Source organism: Aplysia californica, unplaced genomic scaffold (assembly GCF_000002075.1).
Source record: "Aplysia californica isolate F4 #8 unplaced genomic scaffold, AplCal3.0 scaffold00008, whole genome shotgun sequence".
Taxonomy (NCBI): Eukaryota; Metazoa; Mollusca; class Gastropoda; order Aplysiida; family Aplysiidae; genus Aplysia; species Aplysia californica.
The window spans coordinates 379,646-398,890 of NW_004797278.1; the positions used below are offsets into that span (position 1 = coordinate 379,646).

The following is a 19,245-nucleotide window of genomic DNA, read 5'->3' on the forward strand; positions in this document are numbered from 1 at the left end:
GGGGGGGAGGTTCTACTGCTGACATTGCTATAGGTTACGTATCTGAAGGCTACGTTTGTCAATTCCACTTTAATTTTTTTTAAGAAGAGAAAAGCTTTACCCTCCTAAAAAATGATATGATATAATGTCATATTTCCCACCTAAAGATACACCCCCGCCTGTCTGATTAGTGAGTCGAGATAAAAAAAACAAAAACATTTTTAATGAACGGTATGAACTGTAAATGGGTCATTTTCCCAACTTTCGTTTTGATCATTTTAAAGGGTGAGAAATTAGGATTAATATATGGTGTCTGTGGCATTACAAACTGTAGTAATTTGGCTGTGCATTTGTGTGCAGAAGAAGTGAGTTCGATTTTTGAGTGTGAAGTTTTTTTGTATAATTTGTTTGTTTATTTGTTTTTAATCAAATATCCCCGTTTGAATACTGAAACTTTACATAATATTATTATTCCACTCTCACTCACGTCAGGTTTGTCTGTGCCTCCGAAATGCGCGTTTTTTCTCCAGTCAGTATATAGGCCCTATGCTATAATAACCAAGGCTAGAGTTTCAACTGTTCTTGGACGCTCTTTTCCTTGTCGTTTTCCTTATTTATCCTGTTTTGAGTTCCTCAGATAGACGCTTTTAGGTCTTCGTTGTAAGATCTGATGCGAGATTCACCTCTACACGACTCAAAGGCCTATTATAGGCTATGATTTATTCATTCTAAGAAGGTTCTCTCTCTGATAAACGCTCAGCCTACATACATATTATTACACTATGGCTTTAAAAAATAACGCCCTAACGGAAGGGCAGAGTAAATTTTAATACGTGTAGCCTTCATATGTCTATGGTGAGAATGTAGTGATATAACATCCTGATAATTCATAACAGGACTCAAGTGTGAATAAAATTGAAGAGAAAATTATGTAAAGGGAACAATAAAGCTTTCTGTTTTAATTTTTAGCACCATAGGATCTGTGGCTTCTAATAGTAATTTGAGTGTCTACATTTGATCAGGCCTACTGAATGTTGTCACAAACACATCACGTACAGCTTTTCATAAGTTCTTATAACTGATCCTAATATTACTAGGCGGTGTGAAGCTCAAGGCTAAGAATCTGATCAGATTTTTTTTCTGGTAGGACAATATTAATTTGACCGGAATACATTCTCCGCGGAACTATCATTCATGAATGTGACGTCACCAATTAGTGTGAAGAGTGAAGAGAGTGAAATAGCCTAGCCGAGAGAGAGAAAATCTTGTCGGAAGAGAAGCACAACACAGCAGACTCAGGCCACTGGCAGTGGGGCTGGCAAGAGTGTGTGAATCAATTCTGTTGATGTTAGATTTACTATTGTTTTGATTATTCGATTCCTCTTTGGTGGATACATCAACAATGTCGTTCGCAGGATTAAAGAAACAATTTAACAAAGCGAATCAGGTAAACAGTAACCTATTAAACAGTTTTTCAATAGTGAGTGTGTCAATAGTGAGATAAATTTTATAAGACAAGATCTGAGAAGAGCAGCAGCAGTAGCAAGCCCAGATCTCTAGATATCTAGATCTAGATTATAGATCTAGTCTAGATCTAGATCTATTTAGATCTAGAATCTAGATCTAATCTATAGGCCTGAGGATAGCCTTTCAATTTCAACTAACTACTGAATTGTTACATGGTTTGTTCTTTTTATCGTTGGATCCTCCTGGTTCCAGTATCTTCTAGGTCTAGGCCTGGACTAGAGGTCTAGGAGGAATTCTTCTCTTGCTTCTAAAAGCCAAGATCGACGATTCCATCTGGAGTAGAAATCTAGGGGACAAGGGTGAGGTTGAGGAGGGTGGATTGCCACATAGAGAAATCACAGGTTACAGTGTGATGAATCAGTGCAGTTTCTTTTCCACAGTTCTTTTTCTTGGACCACAGGCGGAGGTTTGAAGTCAGGTGCTGAATGAAGTTTCATAGTCATAGTGTCATTATAGAGCAGTAGTACAAGTTATTAGATTCTAGATCTAATCTAGATTTTGATCTAGATCTAGATTTAGATCTAGTAAGTAGTGAAGTTACTTGTTGAGAGAAAAAAAGGGTAAATTTAGGAGGCCGCCAACAAATTAGAAACATTGCAACTTATATAAAATGGCTTATATATGTGTGTACGTACTGTGTATGTTTTATGAATGATGGTTAGTCTGGTAGTTTTGGAGTAGTAGGAGTGTAGGCCTTGCCTTGCTTTTTGAAGAAGAAATCACTTCCACAATGAAGACTTGGAAGAGTAGTGTTGTTTTATTGTTTAAAAATGAAATATCATCCACTAGACTAGACCTCTAGTCTAGAGTCTAGGTTTAATTTACAGTACAGCTAGTCTTAAATATTCGAAGTGTATACAGACCCGGTAACCGGAAACTAAGTCACGAAGTATACAGGCCTGGTAGGGGAACTCTTTTGTGATTTTCGGAAAGTCTCAGCACCCAGACCCGGTAGTATGGGTGTGTGTGTGTGAGAGAGAGAGCAGGGGGAAGTGCTATATCTATGCTATCAAAATGTATGACATTATACCCCAGTTGGCAGGAGGGAACGGGAGAAAGATAGAGTGGGAAATAGGTACACAGAGACAGAGGGGAGAGAGAGAGAGAGAGAGAGAGAGAGAGAGAGAGAGAGAGAGAGAGAGAGAGAAATAGAGAGCAGGGTGACTGCTCGATTGAAATTATGATGACATTGTTCTTTTCTTCAAAGTGTGATTCCTCCAACTCCCAAACAGAGGAAAAACGATCGTTCATCGGAAAGACATCGGCAATCTTCATTTAGATCTAGATGTAGGCTAGCCTCGAAACTAGATCAATGATTTATGTCTGTCTGTCTAATTCTAGACCTAAGCCATAGAAGAAGAACCTGGGTCTACCCTGAGCCAAGAGGGCGTTGAAACTTTCCGAAATCACAAAAGAATTCCCCTACCGGGTCTGTATACTTTGTGACTTTGTTCCCGGTTACCGGGTCTGTATACACGACTCCCTAAATATATAGCACAGAAGCTCAAGGAGAATAGATCCGGAGCATTTCCAGATCAAGGCCGGGAGGAGTTCCGCAGAGGGCAGATACTTACCGTGACAAGTTCCACTGAACAACCTGTACATGGGTAAGGGATAGGGTTAGGATTAGGTATGGATAAGTGTTAGGGTTAGGGGTTGGGTTAGGGTTATGGTTAGGGTTAGGCATGTGTATCTCACATGAAGCTACAGGGAGCACCTTGGAAAAGGTAAATTCGTGGAACGAGAATTGCTGAGATATTGTTTTATAAAAAAGATAACAGACATTGATACAAAAAACAAACACAGCAAGATCTAGTCAACTGGTGAGGGAAACCCAAGAGTCTTGGGGGACACCCCGGAAGACGACAAAAATAGATGGCAGAAATAAGTCTATATATTTGGGCCAATCACAAAGGTGTGCTTGGGGCTCGCTGTAGCTTCATGTGTACTCTGCATAAAAATCCCCTCTTTCATGTGTTGTTGGTCGGCCGGCACAGTCTCTCTAGTCTATACCATTCTGTTGAATGGATAAATTTGTTTTGCTTTCACTCCCTTTTCATGGTCAGGTATTCTGATAATTTTTATCTGTTTAACGCAAATTTAGACTTTAGATCCATTGCAAATTATTTCTTTTTGAGATATATTAGTATTTTTAAATTTGAAGGCATAATTGCGTAGATTAAATTTTTGCATGCTTTACTTTAAAAAATCTTGGGGGTTTCAAGGGGGCATGTCCTGTAAGTTAAAAGAGATCTGGGTGGGGGTTCGATTCAGAGAGGATTGCGCTAGGTATTTTCCCCCAAATTAAAGGTTTTGTGTTGTGACGGTTTTAGTAGACACATATGTGTTTGAGCAGCCAGAGAAATAAGTAGATTTAGCCCCGAAAAGTATGGCATCTATGTGTGGGAGTGATAGTAAAAATTTACCAGTTGGATAAATTATTACATGATGGTAAACAGTCCCTTTGTATTAAATCCAGACTTTTTATTTTAACTCACCTGAGTCCTAGTTATTTTAACCCAACAACCATTGCAGAAAGACACTATTGGGATATATTGAAGCATTAACAACTAAAAGACTGAAAGCTATCATAATTTAACACTTTCCCTACCACGAGCCGCGTGGCTCACGGACCTGGCCTCGCTGGACCGAGAGCCTCAAAATACGGCTTGAGTGGCTCACTATCACTATCTATTCCAATCCAGTAATGCAAAGACACAAAATTCTCGACCGATCCACATTTTCAAAACAATAGAATATAGACTTCCTCTTAGCAGGTACGAAAGAAAATATTGAACTGACAGACGATTTTTAGTCATTTCAACGCTTTTTTTTTTCCCTTTCAAAACGTAAAAATGAGAAAAAAAAGCGCTCCCCTGACTTCAGTATATATATATATCTCTCTCATATTTTCACTTCTCTTTTAGTGCATAACTTTCAACATTTCTTCGCATTACTTGAAAGGCAACCTACCTGGGAAGTTTGAATGATGCTGTTGTTGTACTTTTTTAGATTCCATGACACCTTCGATGTTGCATAATCACTTTTTAGAAACCCCAAAGTAATACAACTAGAATAAATTTTCAATATTATATCGCCATCTGATAGATTATTTTTTAACCTTCAGTTTCATGTGCCATAAGATATGATTTGTGTGTGTTTAGTTGGATGTTTTGACATTTTCCTTTGGCAGGGTAGGGGCGTAAAAATTGGTCAGGGAAAAGCCCTGGGCCATTGGTGGATTTCGGCCTGGTAGGAAAAGAGTTAAAGAAGTACAACAAGAGAAAGAAATGCTCTTACAGAAAAAGAAAACTGCATCTAATTTGTCTGAATGTTTTTCATTTATTTTAGTTTGTCAAAATGTCGAAATGGCAATGTCTGGGGGTTATGCAATATTTTGTGTGACCAATTTATAATAAAATCATCTTCTATCGCAATTCAGGGGGTGACTGACTTAACCCGTTACTGCTCACAAAGTATCCCACTTTAACTTCACTCACCATATTTTTAACGAAACGAAACAAATGGGTCAATTGTTGGCTCGCATCTTCCCGTAGCTTCCGTAAAACACCGAAGATATTGATTGATAAAGCACATCCCGTAGCGTCGGTGGCTTAGTGGTTAGGCTACCAGATTCGTAATTGTGAGGTTGCGGGTTCGGGGGTTCAAGCCGCAGCCCGACGTTGTATCCTTGAGAAAGGCACTTTACACAAATTTCCCTCACTTCACCCAGATGGGAATGGGTACCTGGCCACAGACAGCGAAGGATCTTGTCAGTATTTTAGTGTTTTAGCGCGCCTATAAATGGCTGCTTGCACTGTATGCTTCTCTTCTCAGGAAGTTGATGTTGTTTCAGAATGCTTTCAGGTCTGCTGGGGTAATAGTATAGATTGTGAAGCGCATAGAGAGCTTGCTGTTGAGCGGGAATTTGCACTTACAAATGCTATCTATTATGATTATTATTATTATAATCCTGTAAATACATGAGATAAGGCCAGCGGGCTATCCCGTAAATAGGCTGCAGTGAGTTAAAGTTTGAATTAATAAAATCCTATTTGCATGTCTGGATAGATTGTTAGTTTTCTCCCTGTGCTTCAAGGCAATGTCCAGCATGGATTGAGTAAAAAATTTAACGTTTTGGTGGTCATGCTTGGTTAGAACGTGCTCTGAGAAGAAAACTTAAATTTACACAATATGATAACATTAAAATTTATAGGTCGGGGGAGTTCTACTATGGGGGAAATGTTTCATCTCATGCAATGAAAAATTGGGTGCCAGTCCACTTTACGGTCTTTAGTCTCTGCCTTAGAAACGCACGCCATACAAAGGCACGCTCCGCTCTTACGCAGGCTTTCGTCATTTGACGAGTTTTTTTACTACTATATATAATTTAGACGTAACTTCTTCTATACGCACGCTTCAATCCACGAAACAAGCTGACCGGCAAAGTTTGACAAGGGGAAATTTTCGCCACAGCCTATACAGCTTGCATTTAAAGCCAAGCCTAGACTACCGGCAATACATTTGGCGAGACTGACCCTCGCGCAGAACAAAGAGAGGGATGGACAGTTTTCACTCCCAGCTTTTCACGGACACGTAGGTCTTGGTCTTGGACTGGTCGGGTCAGGTGATATGTTGGGAAGGGGAGGGGGGACTGAAATGTCTTCTGATTGGACACTCGAAATGCGTCATTGAGAGGTTTCTGACTGGTGTTTGAATGACAGCATATGTAATGTTTAGTTACACCTATAATGCGCAACATTCGTGAATGCTGTAAAACCCTAGATAGATAGACCTCTTATTAAAGATTAGTAAAGTAATCAACTGCGCTCCAAGAACTTCCGTACTTGTCGAACAAATCATAAGAGAAAAAATTGATGTCATCGATGCATTTACCGAGTTGAAATAGATATCAGGCAGTCGGGATTGGTCGCTTGGAATTGGAAAGCCGTGTGGCTGAGAGCGTTTCCCTATCACTAGATCTATCATGAACAGTTTCCTCTTATCTGTTCCCGACATTTTATAGTGCATATCAGTACAGCGAGTCTGTTTTTCTGCGTGCCCCCCCCATTCAACACTTTTGTATTCATAATTCATAACTGCAGTTGGGGAATACTTCACAAAACAGTCACATGCCATCACATAATTGGGCAAAATGACCCGTCACCCCCAAGGGAGGTCACTAAAATATCAAGGCAATGAGATGATTGCGTCTCTCTTCCTCCCTTTGCACAGGTTCATGTGAACGCACGCTGTATATAAACACACGCTAAGGGGCCTTCCCGAGCACTGTGCGCTTAGGCGGAGACTACTGTATCAAGATGTTTCTGGTCTACTGGACGAATTCAGTTTTCTAGCCTTCTACATGATTCCAAACATTTTACCTCTGCGTTTAACATGTGACTGCATTGGGTGCACAAAGAATACTTTAGTCTTGAAAAGTGTGTTTTTGTATGTGGGGAGGGGGTGTTTGTGCTTGCCCCTCTGATTGTGGACAATCAAGAGGTGATTGTGGACAATCAAGAGGGACTTGTAAAGGTAAAAAGCTTTATTGAGAGAGGGAGACCATGGTCGATCAAACGGGATTTATGTAGAATGCATTATCGCAGTAGACTGGCACTAAACATGTGCATCCTGGTATGGTGTAGTGATGAGAATCAATTGTTGTGTGAAATGACAGTGTCCGCTGCATTTTTCAAAATGATTCAAAAGCTGATGTATTAATATTTTATCATTCTTTCAAAATCTTTTGATGTATTATTTTGAAATGTCAGAAAAACCAGTATGACAGTTTTCTGTTTTTAAGGTTTGCCTCTCCACCCTTTCTCTCTCCAAGCTAAATGTTGTCATTCATTTATCTTTTTGTTAATGTCAGTTATTTTTTTGTCAGCATGTCACAAAGTTGCACTGACAACTTCATTGGTGAGTTCATTGATAATGTAATATTAGAATGAAAGTAAGAACAATTTGCAGAAACATTGGTAGATCATTATGTAATATATTAATCAAACTTTTAACCCAGAACTCTTTGATGCTTGTTTAGACTTTGCACCAGGGTCTTTTCTCACTTTTGCTTTTTTTTCAACTCCCTAAAGATCATTACTTAGATGAAAATGAAGTGAAATATACACACTTAGTCAGTGGTCCAGTGGTTAGACGGTCAGGTTCATAAATGAAAGGTTATGGGTTGGAACCCTGATAGGGCCTGATGTTGCGTCCTTAGGAAAGGTACTTTATAAGGGAATATTCCTCACTTCATCCAAGTGGGAATGGGTATCCGACTGTTGACAGGGAGAGATTTTGTCAGTTTGTTGGTCTTTGAGTGTTTAATCGGCTGTATGCTTCCTGGGAAACTGAGAATGTTTCTGGGTGTTCTAGGGTATGCTGGGATAGTTGTAAAGTACATAAAGCATGCTTGAGAGCAAAGTAGTCATGCGCTGTATAAATGCAATTGTTATTACTATTATTTTTTAAATTAAAGTCGACATACAAATATTCTTTTTCCTATTTCTTCTGTTTCTCCCAGTACATGAGTGAAAAGATTGGAGGTGCCAAAGGAACAGAGCTGGATGATGACTTCGTTGAAATGGAAAGGGTAAGCTTGAAGAGCGTTTAACTTTGTCTTGAGTAACCAGTGAATAATGTCAACAACTATTTTAAAACAGACTTACATTACCAACTCTTTCATTCTCTTACTTATATGCTTATGCACTTACTGCAGAGAATGTTGGGGCTCTCGTGGCCTAGAGGTTAAGGTGTTGGCCTCTCATTTAAAAGGTCCCGGGTTAGCGGGTAGCGACCGAAAAATTTTCTGCTCTAAATTTGTCTCCTTTCACCTCATTTCCTGCTCTCTAGCAATGTTCTGTAGTCTGCTTTTATCTCCTCTTTCTGCCCCCTCCCCCTCACCTCCTTTGCCCCTTCCTCTGGGCTCCTGATTCTTTCTGCAGCCTCTCTACTGCTACTCCTTCGCTTCTTCTTACTGATATCTTTCAGCCACACCCCTGATCTTCTGGTAGGAAAGATCTTCACCTAGCCTTCCCGGACAAGGGCGAAAAATCTCGGAGGGCCGTGTGCAAGTTGCGCACGTTAAAAATCCCTTGGTGGTCTAAACTTGATAAGAGTAGGCTTCGGCCGCCATCCGGGCAAAATTCAAAATTTCCTACCAACTGAAAATAATAGGTGTGCCCCGTGTGCTCATATGACCGTATGCAGTTGCGAGTGCCGTAAAACACTTTACAAAAACAAAACAAAAGAGAATGTTGCATATATTTTCCACTGTTGCTTGTGGGTTTTTATTGTGTTTTTAAAGAATAGATTATAGTACATACGTTCATGTACAGTCGAAATTGTCTAAGACAGGCACCCATTGTTGAGATAAAAAATGGCCTTTTTTTTAGACAGATAGGTGTATTACACAGTCATGTCATTATAATGTAAAAAGGGCAAGAGGGAAAAATGGGAAGTGGTTATTTGTAAAGGTGATTGTCTATAATATACAAGTGGCCATCAGCCTTAGAGCAGGTTCGACTGCATGTATATATTGTTATCTTCTTTATTTTTCTTGTCTTTTCTTGTTATGCTTAAATTACACATCTTCTTATTTAAATATATAAATTGATTACATTTTATTCAATTTTAGTGTGATAGACCAGTCATCTTTCTGCTTGTACCAGTTGACTGCTCATACTAATAGATTAATGACCATCAAATTTTTATCTGGTCTTTGTTTTGTTTTTGTTTTTTTCTCTTTTAATATCAACGTTTTGCAATAGTTTTACGGCATTTGCAACACAGGTGGGTACCTTGAAGGCCATTAAAACTATAAAGCAATGTAAAATACTGAGGTACTGTCAGAAAAAGTTTTCCATGCTGTGACTGAACTGTTATTTTTATTTTCCTGATTCTGGAAGAGTATGTTGACGGTTCAGCGTGTTACCAAAGTTAAATTGTTCGTTGCAAAAATTTATACATATATTGACTCGCTGACATCACAACTTCAGGTCCACTGATAGCCCTTTCTTCATAATTGTGTCCGAATTTGGCGTTAGATGTGTACACCATGTTATGACCTCAGGTAGATATTGATATCAGCTATGGTGACATCACGTTTTGATTAAGTCTTAGATTTGTAGAGAGGCCTCTCCAGATATTGCTTCCTTCTATTATCTCCGCGCTTGGGACATTTCGGAAGTGAAGATAATAGGGGGGGGGGGGGATAATCAGTTTGTTAATCGTGTTTGTGATCACATCTATCTGCACGATCACCGGCAGTTCGACTCAAGTTTCTTGACGCTGAAGTTGAAGATTACCACCATAACCGGTCTTTCGTTTGCTCTTTTGATGTGTTGGTTCTGAAACCTAAGTACAGAAAAGAAACACCCCTTTGTTATTTGGTCCCCATCTATTGATTTTGGTTTACCGTCATGTGTGCGGTGTATGACAGTTAAAAAAAAAAAAAGCACCCCAAAACGTTTCAAACTTTAGTTAGCTGTCGCCGTTCGCCGACCGCTCAGTGACACATGATCGCTGTTGCCACTCGTGAAAAAGCTCCCCGCACCGTCACTGCCTGGCGTTCTTTAAAAATTTTTTTTTTAATGAGCCTGTGTTCTCTAACCACTCGACCACCGAGGGTTCCCGGACTACGGCTGCGCGAGAGCGAATTTCCACTTCTTATTTTACATACCGGGCTATGATTTACAGTATTATATATAGACACCACATGTGACATATGGTGTGTCTAGCTTAAACAAGAACAAGACCATTGTAACTGCGTTGATAGAGAGCTACGTACAGTGGGGGACAAGAGGGATGCGTGCGTCTTTCGGTTCGGTGAATTATTCAAAACGATACACATCTGTCATTCGGACCGAACTGTTCCACTTTCTCCGTTCGCATGCCTATCAGCCTCCTTGCTCCACGCACGCGTGTTTGATCGCATCGATGGACTGATTTGATCGTCTGCTTTTCATATGTCACTAAGTGTTGCCATAAAGATTTAGAATATTCATCCCTAATAACTGTAAATCGGGCGCTTTTCGTAAAGAATTGCATAAAACAAACAAACTCAAAACAAAACACAAACAGACAATTGATACGTTTTTTCCTTTCATATTATATAGGTCTGTTCTAGGGAGGAATTATATATTTTTCTGTCTGTTTCCGGCTTTCATAACACGTCGTGTTATAATAATAATAATTGGTAAAATCTGAGTAGTAACTTCTGTACTCTCTCTGTCTTTGTCTCCATCTCTCTCTCTCTCTCTCTCTCTCTCTCTCTCTCTCTCTCTCTCTCTCTTTCTCTCTCTCTCTCTCTCTCTCTCTCTCTCTCTCTCTCTCTCTCTCTCTCTTTCGCACGCACACGGACACACGCGCGTGTTCACTCTCCCGTTTTCCTCGTTTCTTCTCCACCACTCTCCCCGACACAGATAAATAAAAATCCCTCAGTACATCTTGTGAAATCAGGTCGATATAAAAGCGCCACTACCCCTTATGTCCAATGCGCAGGAGAACTTTTACATCGGTCGCACATTTACAGAATAAACAGAAACGTTACACACATGCAACTTTTGGGGGACCCTCAGTGCCGACAGAACATTTAGAAATCATACAGTCAATCTGACATGGCACACCCCCCACCCCCTCTTCCCCACACCTTTCGGTAAGAAATCGGCTTTTCGCACTTTCTGCTTTACACATCTCACGTTGAAGGCAGCGCCAGTGATTGGGTTGACAGTGTAGACGAAAGAGAATGATATTCTCAAACTAACTTAACCAAACGTGTCGAGTGGCTCGACCGTACTCCTCTCCGCCTCTGCCATCGATTATTATTTGTGTGTGTGTGTGTGTGTGTGTGTGTGTGTGTGTGTGTGTGTGTGTGTGTGTGTGTGTGTGTGCGTGTGTGTCTGTGTATCAGAACTCGTCGATGACCGGAAGAGTTCTTGCGAGCTCTCACTCGCCTGCACCGAAATTAACAACGCTCACAACAAACACGCAGGCGGATATATCCAGTGAGGATAAAAACACCCATAGTCAGCAGTCAGCACTCTCAGCACCCGTATAGTGTGTGTGCCCCCGTGTGTGTTTATTTATTTGTGTGTGATGTAGATCTAAGTGTGTGTGTGTGTGTGTGTGTGTGTGTGTGTGTGTGTGTGTGTGTGTGTGTGTGTGTGTAAGAGAGAGAGAGAGAGAGAGAGAGAGAGAGAGAGAGAGAGAGAGAGAGAGAGAGAGAGAGAGAGAGAGAGAGAGAGAGAGAGAGAGAGAGAGAGAGAGAGAGAGAGAGAGAGTTACCTGGTCAACAACTAGGACAGATTGTGTAGAAACATTTAATTAATTTGAAAGGAGATGTTATGTGGAATAACTTAAAATGCTTCTAAATGATAATATATCATATATGTTTCAGATGTATCGACGAACTAATGTTCGTCTAGGGTTAAACCGGTGCTCACACTTGGGGCGATATATTATTTAATGAAGGTAGTGTGCTTCGAAATGTCTCGACTTTGAGCGTCATCAGTTTACGCTGTCTGCCAATGAAGAAAGACAAACACAAGCAGCGCGCATTGCTTCACATGCGTGTGTTTGTATGTAGATGTCTACGCTTGTTGAAAACTGCGGAATGTTTTTTAATAGCTCTAGCCGTGTGTATAACCTTTCTTTGTCATTGTATGTATTGGCCGACAGTCTATACACTAGGTGGTTGGCGGGTGCACCGATGTGGTTTGCTCCTCCTCACTCAAACATCTGTCTTCGTCATCTTTCTCCCTTCTTTTATTATTAGTGTGTTACTGTCTCATAACACCTCTGATCTTCGGCGCTTAAATGACGTGTCTCAAGTGCCGTAAAACGCATACAAAAACTTCCAACGTTTTGTGAATGTGCCAAAAGTTCCAGTTGCAAGTGTGAAGTTTAGTCTGTTGTTGATATGTGCGATAATTCAACGCCGTGCCCATGTCTCTCCCCCCCCTCTCCCCTCCACCCCCTCTCCATTTTTCTCTTTCTCCCCCCCCACCCCCCCCCCTCTCTCCCGTTCTCTCTGTCTTGTTCTTACTATTCTTGTTCTTTTGTATTTTTGCACTTTCAGGAGAAGCCTTTTGACTTTTTCAACAGCAAAAAATATTACTTTGTGTGTGTGAATGTTTGGTGGGAATGTGTGTGCGCGGGCGCGTGCGTGCATGTGTGTTTGTGTGTGTATGTGTGTGTGTGTGTGAGAGAGAGAGAGAGAGAGAGAGAGAGAGAGAGAGAGAGAGAGAGAGAGAGAGAGAGAGAGAGAGAGGGGGAGGGAGAGGGAGAGAGGGGGGGGGGCGTGGAGGTGTTATATTTTATAAGGGTTTAATTTAATATTCCTAGTTATTTGCGTTTATTCATGTATGCGATATTAATTATTATATTATAGCCACTGGGCTTTTCCTCTGGTCTTTTTTTCAGCCACCGATTGTGACTGTGCGCTAAATGTCCTTTCTGTGCGCGCATACTTCTGCAGAGTACGGTCCCTCTTCGACCGTGAGACCCGCCCCTCTTCTAGCGATTTGGAATCGTCTTTACTGATGCGAATAATGCCCGTCTGTTGAGGCAACCATTGAACAGAGATGTTTTACGCGACGCAGTCTTGCCGCTCGGTATCTCTCGGCGTTCTATTATTTATACACCAGCCCCCGATTTCAACAGCCCCCATCAACGAACCACTGACACTAGTGGGGAAAAACTATAGAAGGCACGTAGTCTAATCAAGTGGGGTTTTTGTGGTGTCATTTTATGGGGGGGGGGAGATGAGAGAGAGAGAGAGAGAGAGAGAGAGAGAGAGAGAGAGAGAGAGAGAGAGAGAGAGAGAGAGAGAGAGAGAGAGAGAGATAGAGAGAGAGAGAGAGAGAGAGATTTTTGGTTTTTAAGTGAGTACAATCAATCAACTGTCTTTTATGGTTGTGACTGCGCAGGAATTGGAAAGTTCGCCTGGGAATTTGCTCTTTCTGGCCGTCCGAGGCATCCTGCCTGCTCTCAGGTTATGCCAGCGCTCAGGCTAAATGGAAATACACATGTATTTATTGACCACAGCCGCGCCCAGTCAATATTGTACGATGACCACGCTCGTGCAAAACTCTTGCGCTGAAGTTGAGCTAGCAGGATGAGGCTGTGGTCGCTCTTCAGCTGCGTGGTCTGTGACAGGGAGTGGCTGGCGACTGATGTATGATAGCGCATGTTTGTGACCTGTAGGCCTAAATAACCACTCTGGTTTGCCGACACGTCTGCGGGTAGTTGGAGGGTACCAGTGTTGTGGGGGGGTTGGAGAGGATCCCTCTCTTCTATGAGTAGATGGTTGGCTACCCCTCTCCTGTCGGTCTGTTTTTTTTGTCGTGTTTGTGAGCCTCACATTTCATTTATCCTATGCCTGTTAAACAGACATGCACATATTTTTGCTGTCTTACCCTCAAGCTTGTTTTTTCCCCTTTAAACAAGAGCATCATTTCTTCGTAAAGACTGAAAATATTAATATCTTATTAGCATTGTTATGCACATAGTGTTTTTTTACGTGATCAGAAGGTGCCACCTATAGGCAGGCGTATCGCCAATATGTACATATGTAGTTTGTATTTTCTCTCGGTACGAACTATTGAAATGGTCTTTATGATGTAAACATGTGACCCATTAACTTAAGTTGACACTCCATGTCGTGGTGTTAGCTTGTTTCCGTCTCTTGAGATCACCGTCTACCAATACAAGCTGTTGTCGGCCGACATGTCCACAGCGAGTTCCGCAAGTCACAAACAAGCCGAAGTTTGCTTTTGCGGTCGCCGTCGCTTGCAATACATCAGTTTCGTAAGCATGGGTAAGCTCACGTAGTGATAGTGATTCAAAAGGGAGTCATCAGCACGTTTAGAGAAGGGGTCGAACTAAGGCCCCAATAAGATTGACATACTCGTGTAAGACGGCCCTCTCTTCTTGAGTCACAGTTCTTATTATATCAGATGTGCGGGTAATTTGTCACACGGTGTCGTCGGACGAGGCGAGGCTGTCTTATCGAAGGTGTTCACACCGCTGGGCTGATTATGGGCGACGAGTTTTTCTTGTTCTTTTCAAGTTTGTTATTGTTTTCTCCTATTGAAGAGCTTTCTTCTCAATTATATCAGGCCTGGGTTCGTGGATTTCGTCTCGTTTGTTTGGGCAAGATGGGGTGAATTTCATTAGCATATAGAAGAAGGGGAAAAAGAAGAAAAGAAAAGAACGGGCAGGTATGCTCTGGACGTTCACCAGAACTAAGAAGTACATTGAGTAATTTCCATTCGTTCTACGTACATTGGCCTTTCATTTCTTGCCTCACTTTCCATGCTTCACTTATTTGTTGTTTGGTACTCTATTTGTCGACTTTGATTTGTGGCCCTTTCTGTTTTCTCCTTTTTGACTGAAGTGTATTTATTAAAAGAATTTATATGTGTATTTATATATTATATTCCCTTAAAAATAAAATCCTCAAGTGGGTACGATTCTTAAAAAAAAAATAATAGCCAGTTGAACCTTGTTTTCCCATTTTACTCTTGAGTGTGTATATGTATTGATGCTACTATGCCTACTTTTAGCTTCAGCCCCCCCCCCCACCCCCCAAAGAAAAAAAACGAACAAAAGGACAAAACAGAGTGGGTTGTCTCCCCCCCCCCCCTTAAGCTAATTCATCGTGCCATTTTTATCAGTCCATCACATGCGGTCTAATAGTACATGTAATCAGTTCTCGGTGATACATTTGTCCCCCCCCCCCCTACTGACTAAAGTTGTCTTTAGGCCTTTCCCAAAGGGGGGATATTACTATATTAGCATGTTCTTATGCACAGTAGAATTGTAAATGGGCTGAATTTTTCAATGTCATGCTCATACTGTGCCGAAACAACATAGGGGGAAACGGCTGCTTTTTCTTTCCTCATCCTTGCTATCGTCATTCTTCCTCTACTTCTTTTGTATGTTTGTCACTCTTTTGTGAACTGTTATTTCCGGGGTACCTTGATAGTCGAAGCAGACTTTGTGTTGTTGAGGCTAGAGAGGTGAGCAGAGTAAGCCTGATTCCCCGTTTGGACTTCTCTGTTGACATCCACCCCTTGGCGCTCAAATGACCGTAGTATGCAGTTGCAAGCGCCGTAAAAACCTTACTAAAACAAAACGTCTTCGTTTCCTATCCGAGTTGTCGTATCTACGTGGCTACTCCATCAAGGCTCAGACCTAGATCTAGAGGTGAGAGTGACTGAGTGAGACTGTTCGGGTGGCTTGGGGCTCCGCTGCTGTGGCATGCCGATCTGGTGAGACGGAGAGGCGATTCACGGAATGAAGAGGGTTTCTTGTAGCCGGCACAGCACAGGCGCAATCAATAGGATGGAGGTGAACCTCTCGTCCATCTGTGATCCCCGCGGATGGGGAAACACTCACTGCCCGGGCTGCGAGTCGGCGACTCGGTGAAGTGGAGGAGTAAGATGGGAGGATAGGAAGGACAGACGGAAGGAGGCGAGGAGACACTGGTGAGATGGAGGAGGGAACGAGAAGGGAAGAGGTTTTGGTGAGGTGAAGGAGGACGAATGCGGGAAAGGGGTTTTCCGTTAGATGAGGGTGAGAAAACAAGGGGGGGGGGGGGGGGGGCATGGTGACTGAGTACATGTGTCATAGTTCGTCTGTATATCTGTGCCTTTTTCGTTGTCTCTGTGTGTGTGTGTGTGTGTGTGTGTGTGTGTGAGAGAGAGAGAGGGAGGGGGGGAGGAGGAGGAAAGAAGGAGGTTTTGTTCAAGAAGAGGGTGGAAGAGAAAATGGTGGGAGGTATCTTTGTTGAAATGGAGACGGAAGAGGGAAAGAAGAAACCTCTGTTATGGCGGAGGATGGGTTAAAGGATGATAGGGGCGTTTGTAGGAAGAATATGTGGAGAAAAGAAAAGTGTGTAAATCGGTTGGAGGAGGGGGAAAACTGATGCTGTGGAAAGAGGGAGCTTTTGATCATGTTGAGGAGGAGGAGGCAACGAAGAAAGAAAGAAAGAAAGAAAGAAAGAAAGAAAGAAAGAAAGAAAGAAAAAACAAACAAATCCAAAAACATTACAAAACAAAAAACCCGCCTTATATTTGATGAGATGGTGGTCGAGCATAGCAGTAGGATGTGTCTGGAGCAGGGGTTGTGTTTGTGTACTGTAAGTGGGCTTTTGGGCCGAATGGAGGGAAATAAGTCTTTGAGTATGTGTATATTTGAGCGAATTTATTTGTGTGTGTGTGTGTGTGTGTGTTTGTGTGTGTGTGTGTGTGTGTGTGTGTGTGTGTGTGTGTGTGTGTGTGTGTGTGTGTGTGTGTGTGTGTGTGTGTGTGTGGGATGAAAGTTTTGTGGAACCGTTTTTGAAATACTCGGTTTGTGGATGTATCGTGATCGAAAGTAGCTTTTGGTCCTTTTTGATTGTGTGTAGTCAGCACGAGAGAAACAGCGTTGGTTAGTTGGGGTGAACGTATTGAGAAAAGGTAAGACGTGCACTATATACATGAACATGTATTTACCTTATTGCAATGGATTGTACCTGTTTGAGTGTTCAGCGCCTTTGTAATACTTTATTTCACAATGTCATGTGCGTTGGCAACCTTCCAGATTAAAATGGAGAAATGCTATTTGAATGAGTGTCGGTTACATTTGACGTTAGTTTTAATGCATTCATGAATAAAAGGACACTTGAATCTCGCTTATAAAGCCGAGTTTCATTTTTATGTTTTAGAGCTTGATTCTTTGTTTCTGTGTAAGTCACTCTGCTTAGCGGTGAACGGTGATATTTGTGATAAGGATTTTTTTTTTGGTTGCTGATTGATGGATGGTTGGCGGGCGCTCTGGTGTGGTTTGCTCCTTCTTTCCTATCAAACATCTATCGTCCTTATCTCTCCTCCTTCTTTTTTGTGCATGTTACTCTCTTGTAACACATCTATTTTTCGCACTTATATTACCTTATTATTGTGCTGCAAGTGCCGTAAAACTCTTATTAAAAATTTTTAAAGTTGCTGATCGTTTGAATAGGTACCACCCCGAAAATAACGCGGTTGTGTGAAACGTTTGTACTTGTTTATAAAGCCAATTCCTTATAGCCTCCACGGCATATAGATTCTACATGTACTCCCCCCTCCCCCTTCCCCAGCAATTATTCTTAGAAGATATGTGGAAATGCGATTGTAAGAAAGAGAATTTTCCAGTTTAAATTGAATCTTTATTTTTTTCCCTCAAACTTTTAAAAACACTTTCAAACTGTCTTTTAAATGAAACCCAGTATGTTCCAAGGGTCATTCAAATGTGCAGCTTCTGTATTAAATGGATCTAAACCGTCGCAATTTGCCTTTTATGCTCTGCTGTCTTTCTTTTTAAGGCGTGAGTTTTACACGTAATTGATCACCATCTTCACAGCAGTCGAACTTTTTTCCCACTTTGAGCGGAACAAGATCCTTTTAAATTGATATTTGTGTAGATTTCTTTACTCGCCAGTCCATACGGTTGGAAGCTGAGCTGAAGTTTGGACGATTTTTTTAACCCGGTCTCGAAATGACTTGCCAATCTGGTGTATTATAAGGCGTTTAACCCACCCCTACCAGCCAACCAGCCCCCCCCCAAAAACCAACAACCCAAAACTAACAAACAGAAAAAGTAAACAAGGTTCACGTACACACACTCACACACACACACACACACACACACACACACACACACACACACACACACACACACACACACACACACAAACGCCTTCGACGATATAAGGAGTTGGTTTGGCATGCTACAGCTGCTTGTGTGTAAAATACACAATCGCGCAACGTTTACAACGCCGTCTTAACCCCCCTCCCCCGCCTGGTTCACCTTAAAGGTTGGTGAATAGCAAAGCAAGCAGCATCCATCGTTTGATTTGAAAAAAAAGAAGAAAGAAAAGAAGTGATGATACAAGGGACCAAACAAAACTAACAAGGAACCCTAAACGCCCCCCCCTCGCCCAACGCAAGGCCATGATTAAAAATGAAATACCGGTATGCATCGTGCTTCATTACACATACGTTCAAATCATCATGCTTATGTTCGCGTGCAAAGTGTTATTCTTTATATTGTATACTATGTTTGGCTTAAACGCGCATGGCCGCGTAGAGTACGGCATCTAACCTTGCGCATACACAATCATAAGAGAGAGGGCGATTGGCTGGTGGTCTGGTGTGGTATGCTCCTTTATTCATATCAACTATTGTCCTTTTCTCCCCTCCTTCTTGTATCTTTATGCTACTCCCTAGTAACCCCCACGACTGAAGAAAACCGTTAGTTGTCGGTCCCGGGTAACACCTTTCGACACTTATATATGACTTATTTGTGTTGCAAGGGCTGTAAGACTCTTTCTAAATTTAAACACAATTTTTAAAAAAATCCAAATCTGCAGTGTGCACAATAAGGCTGTCGTTATAATAATATGCATTAGAATAAGTAGCATGACGATTGGAGGAACAGGGACGGGTTGAGATCGGAGACGCACATGGGCGACATTCGACAAGGGGCGGTGACAGAAGCTGCATTCAAGCCGTATAGCTTGCTGTAGGGACACACTGGTCATAGGTGCAATGTGGGGTCCCTGGCAACCAAAGCTTTCTTGAGACTGGACCTAATTACTGATTGTAAGGCTTGATATTACTTATGAGCGGAGGGGCGCAGGGAAGTTTTGACTCTGCGAGACAGGATGGTGTGGAACAAGTGCTTGTGGTTTTCCATGTGAAAAGAAAGAAGGGA

The 19,245-nt window shown here is 41.7% G+C and overlaps 1 protein-coding gene across 3 annotated transcripts in view; it reads left to right on the forward strand.

Annotated features, from left to right (window-relative positions):
- The first annotated feature begins 1,221 nt into the window (after positions 1–1,221).
- LOC101862464 (endophilin-A3) overlaps positions 1,222–19,245 on the forward strand; it is a 53,852-nt gene continuing 35,828 nt past the window's right edge. For all 3 annotated transcript variants that reach the window (XM_005089668.2, XM_013082014.1, XM_005089667.2), the window contains exons 1-2: positions 1,222–1,426; positions 8,033–8,101. In XM_005089668.2, coding sequence (XP_005089725.1) covers positions 1,382–1,426; positions 8,033–8,101 — 114 coding nt within the window. In that variant the 5' untranslated portion in view covers positions 1,222–1,381. The remainder of the gene's footprint in view (positions 1,427–8,032; positions 8,102–19,245) is intronic.